Source organism: Boleophthalmus pectinirostris, unplaced genomic scaffold, assembly GCF_026225935.1.
Source record: "Boleophthalmus pectinirostris isolate CB_2022bp ecotype Guang Dong unplaced genomic scaffold, ASM2622593v1 HiC_scaffold_5, whole genome shotgun sequence".
NCBI classification, from domain to species: Eukaryota; Metazoa; Chordata; class Actinopteri; order Gobiiformes; family Gobiidae; genus Boleophthalmus; species Boleophthalmus pectinirostris.
In genome coordinates this window covers 1,676,977-1,686,976 of record NW_026571404.1, presented here as the reverse complement: position 1 = coordinate 1,686,976, position 10,000 = coordinate 1,676,977, and the positions used below count along the sequence as shown (strand labels likewise).

General features: G+C 51.7%; 3 protein-coding genes and 1 long non-coding RNA gene across 4 annotated transcripts in view; 1 reads left to right on the top strand and 3 right to left on the bottom strand.

The window, feature by feature from the left end:
• LOC110166511 (echinoderm microtubule-associated protein-like 4) overlaps window positions 1-2,182 on the top strand; it is a 23,757-nt gene extending 21,575 nt beyond the window's left edge. The window contains 3 exon segments of the mRNA XM_055162743.1: window positions 707-837; window positions 1,197-1,350; window positions 1,353-2,182. Of these exon segments, the coding sequence (XP_055018718.1) occupies window positions 707-837; window positions 1,197-1,350; window positions 1,353-1,537 (470 nt within the window). The 3' untranslated portion in view covers window positions 1,538-2,182.
• Window positions 2,183-2,596: 414 nt separating this feature from the next.
• Window positions 2,597-6,915, bottom strand: LOC110166506 (cystatin-F). Its single transcript, XM_020931751.2, has 4 exons — window positions 6,760-6,915; window positions 3,795-3,970; window positions 2,917-3,039; window positions 2,597-2,843 (listed from the first exon to the last, which is right to left on the bottom strand). Exons 1-4 carry the CDS (start codon window positions 6,791-6,793, stop codon window positions 2,709-2,711), a joined length of 468 nt encoding a protein of 155 aa, XP_020787410.1. The 5' UTR covers window positions 6,794-6,915; the 3' UTR covers window positions 2,597-2,708.
• Window positions 4,195-5,383, bottom strand: LOC129411546 (uncharacterized). Its single transcript, XR_008633351.1, has 3 exons — window positions 4,896-5,383; window positions 4,665-4,835; window positions 4,195-4,384 (listed from the first exon to the last, which is right to left on the bottom strand). It is a non-coding gene; the product is annotated as an uncharacterized LOC129411546 (long non-coding RNA).
• A 1,664-nt stretch (window positions 6,916-8,579) lies between the features above and the next one.
• ppp2r5d (protein phosphatase 2, regulatory subunit B', delta) overlaps window positions 8,580-10,000 on the bottom strand; it is a 16,052-nt gene continuing 14,631 nt past the window's right edge. The window contains 3 exon segments of the mRNA XM_055162758.1: window positions 8,580-8,866; window positions 8,961-9,071; window positions 9,946-9,993. Of these exon segments, the coding sequence (XP_055018733.1) occupies window positions 8,729-8,866; window positions 8,961-9,071; window positions 9,946-9,993 (297 nt within the window). The 3' untranslated portion in view covers window positions 8,580-8,728.

Here is a 10,000-nt window from a genome sequence, read left to right as displayed (position 1 = left end):
ACTGACAGGTGGACAGGTGCAGCGTGGGCAGACTGACAGGTGGACAGGTGCAGCGGGGCAGACTGACGTGGACAGGTGCAGCGTGGCAGACTGACAGGTGGACAGGTGCAGCGTGGGCAGACTGACGGGTGGACAGGTGCAGCGTGGGCAGACTGACAGGTGACAGGTGGACAGGTGCAGCGTGGGCAGACTGACAGGTGACAGGACAGGTGCAGCGTGGGCAGACTGACTGACAGGTGCAGGTGGACAGGTGCAGCGTGGGCAGACTGACAGGTGGACAGGTGCAGCGTGGGCAGACTGACAGGTGGACAGGTGCAGCGTGGGCAGACTGACAGGTGGACAGGTGCAGCGTGAGACTGACAGGTGGACAGGTGCAGCGTGGGCAGACTGACGGGTGGACAGGTGCAGCGTGGGCAGACTGACAGGTGGACAGGTGCAGCGTGGGCAGACTGACGGGTGGACAGGTGCAGCGTGGGCAGGAGGAGCTGGTGTGGGTTTAGTGTCTGTGTTCGTCTCCGTCTCCAGAGAAGAAGAAGAACCTGGACGTCCAGACGGACACAGAGAACAGAGCCAACAGTGACAGAGAAATGAAAAAGTGTCACAGTTTCAGAAAAACATTTCACTGCAGATTTCAGTGTTTGACCCTGTCTGTCCCTGTCTGTCCCTGTCTGTCCCTGTCTGTCCCTGTCTGTCCCTGTCTGTGCAGGTGTTTGGCCCGAGGGTTCTGATGGGACGGACATAAACGCGTTGGTTCGTTCTCATAATCGCCGCGTCCTCGCGCTCGCCGACGACTTCTGCAAAGTTCATCTGTTCTCCTACCCCTGCTGCACGCCCAAGGTACGACCTGTCCCCCTGTCCCCCTGTCCTCCTGTCCCCCTGTCCTCCTGTCCCCCCTGTCCCCCTGTCCCCTGTCCCCCTGTCCCCTGTCCCCTGCCCCTGTCCCCCTGTCCCCCTGTCCCCCTGCTCCCCCTGCTGTCCCTGTCCCCTGTCCCTGTCCCCCCCTGTCCCCTGTCCCCCCCCTGTCCCCCTGTCCCCCCGTCCTCCCGTCCTCCTGTCCTTCTGTCCTACAACCAAGGTCAGTCCTGAGAAAGTCTGGGGTCCTGGTCTGGTCCTGGTCTGGGTCCGGGTCCTGGTCCGGGTCCTGGTCCGGGTCCTGGTCTTGGTCCTGGTCTCAGTCTCGGTCTCGGTCTGTGCAGGCTCCCAGTCACAAGTACAGCGCCCACAGCAGTCACGTGACCAACGTGAGTTTCCTGCACGACGACCGTCACCTGATCTCGACGGGCGGGAAGGACATGAGCATCCTGCAGTGGCGATTGGTGGAGAGCAACACCGGCCCCGCCCCCAAGCCGCCGGCCCCGCCCCGGCCGCCCCCATCGCGACGGACGGGCCTCCCACGGCCAACGGGGAGCCGGAACCTGAGCCCGAGCCGGAGCCCGAGCTGACCCCGCCCCCCTCGGAGCTGACCCCGCCCACTTCGGACACGGTGAGTTTGAAGGACAGCCTGGAGCCGACGCCCCCCCTCACGCCGCCGTCTTAGACCCGCCCCCTCGCCGTCCGCCGCCGTAGACCTCAGAACACTCCTCTGTCGCTGCTCGGGTCCAGGCCCGCTCCGGTCCGGTCCGGATCCAACCAGAAACCCTCTCGTTCCGGTGCATTAAGCTCATCTCTGCAGAACTGTGGAGTCCTGTGGGTTTGTGAAGTGGACTGCATCTCCCAGAATGCATTGTACCAGCAGCCAATCACAGCGCTGCGTCCTGATCATGTGACTCGTGAATGGACCCTGTTTTCTTCTTCACTGTTTTTATTTTGTGTTTTTGGCTTTTTCAAAATGAACCAAACAAGTGATTTCTGTAAAAACGTGTTTCCGACGAAAGGCCCAGGCTCCGCCCACCACAACAACACCTGCTCTAGTCCTGGTTTAGTCCTGGTTTAGTCCTGGTTTAGTCCTAGATTTTGTCTGACCAGTATTTTCAAAGGGCGGGGTTAGGTGGTGATATGGGTGGGCCCTGGTGTGATGTGGGCGGGGCCTGTGGTGAATGTCCGGTTGTGATTGGTCAGAGCTTTGAGCCTCGGGATCTGTGCGACGGATTCCTATTGGTCCATTTGTGAGCGTGTCATGGTGAAGGGCGTCTCTCATTGGACGCTCACACGTTTGGGGGAGGGGTTTGAGGGTGGGAGGGGCCTGCATGTGAAAGGGGAGGGGTTTGTATGGTCATGTGACGAGGCCCTGAGCCAATCATGTGTCAGAAGCATTCCTGTCGACGTCAGACTGAAAATAAAGAAAATAAATGTTTTGGATTAAAAAAAAGACTCAAGAGTGTGTGTGTGTGTATGTATGTGTATGTGTATATATATGTGTGTGTGTGTATGTGTGTGTGTGTTCTGCTGTGGTTTCCTGGAGTTGTTTTGTTTCATGTTTCACACAAACCTGCACATTTAGACTGAAAACACTCTGTTCCACCTTGTGATGTCATCGTGTGGTGATACAGGAAGTGCTCCACTGTGTTTTTAAACTCCACACACCTTCACTAGAATCACGTGGATCATGTGATGTCTTCAGTTTTTTTTTTAAACGTAAAAACACTCGAGGAAAACGTCCGAAGACAAAAGAATTTTATTTAGACTTGGACGAGTCTCCATAAACACAAAAACACACAAAACGCACAACTGAACACAACAAACTCTAACCCCGCCCCCTTTCACACGTCTCACTCAGACACCATCATTCTGCGCTCCGATTGGCCAAAGCTCTGCTCTCTGCGCTCTGATTGGCAGTCGAGTCTCTGAGTGACGCGGTGGTGGCTCCAGGGCACGACCCAGATCTCCACGTGACACCGGAACATCTGAAACCACAAGACCAGGACCAGGATCAGGACCAGGACCAGGAGAGAGGTGGAGGTGGGAGGAGGTACAGACCTGGTGCAGAGGACCTGGGGGCTGCAGGTCACAGTCCTGGAGATTCTTCTGAGGTTTGTCTCGTTTTCGACACACGGTTCTGCACAGATCCAGGTCCAAGAGGAACCGGACGCCCTTCACCACCTGAAGAACGACGAGAACAACGAGAACATCATCAGGGTCAGAAGAACAAACCCCCCCACACCTGTCTCTCACCTGTCTCTCACCTGTCTGTAACTTGTCTCACCTGCCACTCACCTGCCTCTCACCTGACATTCACCTGTCTCTCACCTGCCACTCACCTGTCTGTAACTTGTCTCACCTGCCACTCACCTGCTCTCACCTGTCTCACCTGCCTCTCACCTGTCTCTCACCTGTCTCTCACCTGTCTCTCACCTGCCTCTCACCTGTCTCTCACCTGCCTCTCACCTGTCTCACCTGTCCTCTCACCTGCCTCTCACCTGTCTCTCACCTGTCTCTCACCTGTCTCACCTGCCTCTCACTGCCTCTCACCTGTCTCTCACCTGCCTCTCACCTGTCTCTCACCTGCCTCTCACCTGTCTCTCACCTGTCTCTCACCTGCCTCTCACGTGCCTCTCACCTGTCTCTCACCTGTCTCTCACCTGCCTCTCACCTGTCTCACCTGCCTCTCACCTGCCTCTCACCTGTCTCTCACCTGCCTCTCACCTGCCTCTCACCTGTCTCTCACCTGCCTCTCACCTGTCTCTCACCTGTCTCTCACCTGTCTCTCACCTGCCTCTCACACCTGCCTCTCACCTGTCTCTCACCTGTCTCTCACCTGCCTCTCACGTGCCTCTCACCTGTCTCTCACCTGCCTCTCACCTGCCTCTCACTGCCCTTCCTGCCTGTCTCTCACCTGTCTCTCACCTGTCTCTCACCTGTCTCTGGGCCTTGATGATGCGTTGGGGTCTGAACAGGAAGCTGTCGTTTGATTGGTTGTTGTAGGTCTGCGCAGCCGCGAGCGCCGCCTGCAGGACGGAGCGGTCGTCTGCGCTGACGTCACAGGGCGCCCCGGGAACACAGCGCCCCCCGCGGGACACAGGGACCCCTACAGCTGCACCGCACCAGAAAGGAACATTAGGACTTATGTCACAGATAATACTCCCTACAACTGTACAACAACTCACCCTTATGTATCAGATAATACTCCCTACAACTGTACAACTCACTTATGTATCAGATAATACTCCCTACAACTGTACAACTCACCTTATGTATCAGATAATACCCTACAACTGTACAACAACTCACCCTTATGTATCAGATAATACTCCTACAACTGTACAACAACTCACCCTTATGTAACAGATAATACTCCCTACAACTGTACAACAACTCACCCTTATGTATCAGATAATACTCCCTACAACTGTACAACAACTCACCCTTATGTCACAGATAATACTCCCTACAACAACTCACCCTTATGTCACAGATAATACTCCCTACAACTGTACAACAACTCACCCTTATGTCACAGATAATACTCCCTACAACTGTCAACTCACCTTATGTACAGATAATACTACAACCTACTACACTGTACAACAACTATGTGATAAACTACAACACTCCTTATGTCACAGATAATACTCCCAACTGTACAACTACTTATACAGATAATACTCCCAACTGTACACTCACTTATCACTCCCTTATCAGTCACAGTACAATAAATACTCTCCTACAACTGTACAACAACTCACCCTTATGTACAGATAATACTCCCTACAACTGTAACAACTCACCTTATGTCACAGATAATACTCCCTACAACTGTACAACTCACCTTATGTCACAGATAATACTCCCTACAACTGTACAACAACTCACCTTATGTAACAGATAATACTCCCTACAACTGTACAACAACTCACCCTTATGTCACAGATAATACTCCCTACAACTGTACAACTCACCTTATGTACAGATAATACTCCTACAACTGTACTCAACTTATGTACACTCCCTTAACTCACCCTTATGTCACAGATAATACTTCTTGTTTATAATTGTGATTTTTATTTTTTCTTATTTTTCTGTTTTATATTTGTAATATTTGTATAATTCTGTTTTATTTCACACGTGTTTCTTTTTGCTTTTTATTTTGAATTTATTATCAACATTTATATTTTTCTCTTTGTTTTTATTTTGTGACGTGAAACTGAACAAAACATTTCCCCCACGGATCAATAAAGTTTAACTAAAACTAAACCAGGACTAAACCAGGACTAAACCAGGTCTAAACCAGGTCTAAACCAGGTCTAAACCAGGTCTAAACCAGGACTAAACCAGGACTAAAACCAGGACTAAACCAGGTCTAAACCAGGTCTAAACCAGGACTAAACCAGGACTAAAACCGCCAGGACTAAACCAGGACTAAAACAGGTCTAAAACCAGGACTAAACCAGGTCTAAACCAGGTCTAAACCAGGACTAAACCAGGACTAAACCAGGTCTAAACCAGGACTAAACCAGGAGGACTAAACCAGGACTAAACCAGGACTAAACCAGGACTAAAACCAGGACTAAAACCAGGACTAAACCAGGTCTAAACCAGGTCTAAAACCAGGACTAAACCAGGTCTAAACCAGGTCTAAACCAGGAACTAAACCAGGACTAAACCAGGTCTAAACCAGGTCTAAACCAGGTCTAAACCAGGACTAAACCAGGTCTAAACCAGGACTAAACCAGGACTAAACCAGGTCTACTAAACCAGGACTAAACCAGGTCTAAACCAGGACTAAACCAGGACTAAACCAGGACTAAAACCGCCAGGACTAAACCAGGACTAAAACCAGGACTAAACCAGGTCTAAAACCAGGACTAAACCAGGACTAAACCAGGTCTAAACCAAGTCTAAACCAGGACTAAACCAGGTCTAAACCAGGTCTAAACCAGGACTAAACCAGGACTAAACCAGGTCTAAACCAGGTCTAAACCAGGACTAAACCAGGTCTAAACCAGGACTAAAACCAGGACTAAACCAGGACTAAACCAGGTCTAAACCAGGTCTAAACCAGGTCTAAACCAGGACTAAACCAGGTCTAAACCAGGACTAAACCAGGACTAAACCAGGACTAAAACCAGGACTAAACCAGGACTAAAACCGCCAGGACTAAACCAGGACTAAACCAGGACTAAACCAGGTCTAAACCAGGATTAAACCAGGACTAAAACCAGGTCTAAACCAGGACTAAACCAGGTCTAAATCAGGTCTAAACCAGGACTAGACCAGGTCTAAACCAGGACTAAACCAGGATTAAACCAGGTCTAAACCAGGACTAGACCAGGTCTAAACCAGGTCTAAACCAGGACTAAACCAGGACTAGACCAGGACTAAACCAGGTCTAAACCAGGTCTAAACCAGGTTTAAAACCAGGACTAAACCAGGTCTAAAACCAGGACTAAACCAGGACTAAATCAGGTCTAAATCAGGTCTAAACCAGGACTAGACCAGGACTAAACCAGGACTAGACCAGGACTAGACCAGGACTAAACCAGGTCTAAACCAGGACTAAACCAGGACTAGACCAGGACTACACCAGGTCTAAACCAGGTCTAAACTAGGACCAAACCAGGACTAGACCAGGACTAAACCAGGTCTAAAACCAGGACTAAACCAGGTCTAAAACCAGGACTAAACCAGGTCTAAAACCAGGACTAAACTAGGTCTAAAACCAGGACTAAACCAGGACTAAATCAGGACTAAACCAGGTCTAAATCGGGTCTAAATCGGGTCTAGACCGGGTCTAAACCGGGTCTAAAACCAGGACTAAACCAGGACTAAATCAGGTCTAAATCAGGTCTAAACCGGGTCTAAACCGGGTCTTTTGTGTCTTACCCAGAATCGCGGTGATGATGAGAAAAGTCGCCATCTCTTCACTTCCTGTTCACAGCTTCAACAGGAAGTGCTCAGACACTTCCTCAACACACACGGACACTTTATTAGGTACAGCTCTACTCCTCCTCTACTCTTTCTCTCACTCCTCTACTCCTCCTCCTCCCCTACTCTCCTCCTCCATCACTGCCTCTCTCTTCCTCCTCCTCTTCTCCTCCTCCCCTCTTCCTCTACTCGTCCTCTCACTCCTCCCCTACTCTCTTCCTCTACTCCCCTTCCTCCTCTCATCTACTTCCCCCTCTCCTCCTCCATCACTGCCTCTCTCTTCCTCCTTCTCCTCTTCCTCTCTTCTTCTTCCCTCTTCTCTTCTCCTGCTCTGCTTCTCCTCCCTCTCTCTCCTCTCTCCTCCTCTCTCTCTCTCTCTCTCTCTCTCTCTCCCTCTTCTCTCTCTTCCTCTTCTCTCTCTCTCTCTCTCTCCTCCTCCTTTCTTCCTCCCTCTCTCCCTCTTCTCTCTCTCCCTCTTCTCTCTCCTCCTCCTCTCTCTCTCTCTTCTTTCTCTCTCCTCTACCTCTCTCTTCCTCTCTCCTCTTCTCTTCCTCCTCTCTCTCTCCTTCTCTCTCTTCCTCTTCTCTCTCTCTCCCTCTTCTCTCTCTTCCTCCTCTCTCTCGCTCTCTTCCTCCTCCTTTCTTCCTCTTCTCTCTCTTCCTCTTCTCTCTCCCTCTTCTTTTCTCTCTCCATCTCTCTCCTCTTCTCTCTTCTCCTCTCTCTCTCTTCCCCCCCTCTCTCTCTCCTCTTCCTCTCTCTCTCCCTCTTCCTCCTCCTCTCTCCTCTTCTCTCTCTCTCCTTCTCTCTCCCTCCTCTCTCTTCCTCTTCTCTCTCCTCTCTCTCTCTCTCTCTCTCTCTCTCTCTCTCTCTCTCTCTCTCTTCCTCTTCTCTCTCTCTCTCTCTCTCTCTCTCTCTCCTCTTCTTCCTCCTCTCTCTCTCTCCTCTCTCTCTCTCTCTTCTTCCTCCTCTCTTCCTCTTCCTCCTCTCTCTCTCTCTCTCCATCTCTCTCTCTCTCCTCCTCTCTCTTCATCTCTCTCTTCCTCTTCTCTCTCTCTCTCTCTCTCTCTTCTCTCTCTCTCTCTCTCTCTTCCTCTCTCTCTCTCCTCTCTCTCTCTCTCTCTCTCTCTCTCTCTCTCTCTCTCTCTCTCTCTCTCTCTCTCTCTCATCTCTCTCTCTCTTCATCTCTCTCTCTCTCTCTCTCTCTCTCTCTCCTCCTCTTCAGTGAACGTTCAGACATTTTGAGACTCGTCTCGTCTTTATTTCTTTTTATTGTTTTTTCTTGTGATTCTTTTGGTCCAGTTGAAGCTGGAATGACACAAAATGTCCGCCGTCTCTCAGACAGTCCTGCGCTCTGATTGGTCGACTACATTCAGAGTGTCCGTGCTCACATGTGATTGGCTGCTGCAGTGGAGGGGCGGGGTTAGAGGCGGGGCATGGAGCAGTGTTAGTAAAACTGTCTCTGATTGGCCGTGAAGGATCAGAGGGCCTCCTGATTGGTCGCGGGGAATCAGACAGCCTCCTGATTGGCTGTGGTGAGTCAGAGAGCCTCCTGATTGACTGTAGTGAGTCAGAGAGCCTCCTGATTGGCCATAGTGTGTCAGAGGGCCTCCTGATTTGCTGTGGTGAGTCAGAGGGCCTCCTGATTGGCCATAGTGTGTCAGAGGGCCTCCTGATTGGCCGTGCTGTGTCAGAGGGCCTCCTGATTGGCCGTGCTGTGTCAGAGGGCCTCCTGATTAGCCGTGGTATGTCAGAGGGCCTCCCAATTGGCCGTAGTGTGTCAGAGGGCCTCCCGATTGGCCGTTGAGGATCAGAGAGCTTCCTGATTGGCCGCGGGGGATCAGAGAGCCTCCTGATTGGCCATGGTGTGTCAGAGGGCCTCCTGATTGGCCGTAGTGTGTCAGAGGGCCTCCTGATTGGCCGCGGGGGATCAGAGAGCCTCCTGATTGGCTGTGAGGTACTCTTCGGCTCTCTTGTGCGCCTCCAGAGCTTTGATGGTGTAAACGTCCTGCGGCAGCTCCGACTTCCTCCTCATCAGCGCCTTGTCCTTCTTCAGATCCTTCACGCCCTGAAACGGACCAATCAGAGCAGAGCAGGGTTTAAACAGACCAATTAGAGCAGAGCAGGACTAAACCAGGACTAAACCAGGACTAGACGAGTACCTGCGTGGCTTCGGTCTCCACGGTCTTCTTCAGCAGTTGGATGTCTTCTTCTGTGGTGGGCGTGTCCGTCTCCATGGAGTAAACTGCGCTGAGGCCGTCCACCAGCGCCACCTGCAGGAACACACTGTGTTTACACGAACGCACAACTCCTTTGTGTGTGTCTGTTGTGTGTGTGTGTGTGTGTGTGCGCGTGTGTCTGACCTGTGTGTGTCTGTGTGACGTGTGTGTGTGTGTGACCTGTCTGTGTGTCTGTGTGTTTGCGTGTGTGTGTGAGCATGTGTGTGACCTGTGTGTGTGTGTGTGTGTGTGTGAGACCTGTGTGTGTGTGTGTGTGTGTGTGTGCGCATGTGTGTGTGTGACCTGTGTGTGTGTGTGTGCGTGTGACCTGTGTGTCTGTGACCTGTGTGTGTGTGTGCACGTGTGTGTGTGAGACCTGTCTGTGTGTCTGTGTGACCTGTGTGTGTGTGTGACCTGTGTGTGTGTGTGTGCGCATGTGTGTGTGTGACCTGTGTGTGTGTGTGTGACCTGTGTGTCTGTGACCTGTGTGTGTGTGTGTGCGCGTGTGTGTGTGTGAGACCTGTCTGTGTGTCTGTGTGACCTGTGTGTGTGTCTGTGTGTGTGTCTGTGTGTGTGAGTGTGACCTGTCTGTGTGTGTGTTTGCGTGTGTGTGTGAGTGCGTGTGTGAGCGTATGTGTGACCTGTGTGTGTGTGACCTGTGTGTGCGTGTGTGTGTGCGCATGTGTGTGTGTGACCTGTGTGTGCGTGTGTGTGTGCGCATGTGTGTGTGTGACCTGTGTGTGCGTGTGTGTGACCTGTGTGTGTGTGTGTGTGACCTGTGTGTGTGTGTGACCTGTGTGTGTGTGACCTGTGTGTGTGTGTGTGCGCGTGTGTGTGAGTGTGTGTGACCTCTGTGTGTGTGTGTGTGTGTGACCTGTGTGTGTGACCTGTGTGTGTGTGCGCGTGAGTGTGTGAGTGTGTGTGTGACCTGTGTGTCTGGGGTCAGTCCGGGGCGCAGAGGCTGCAGTTTGTGACTCTGAAAC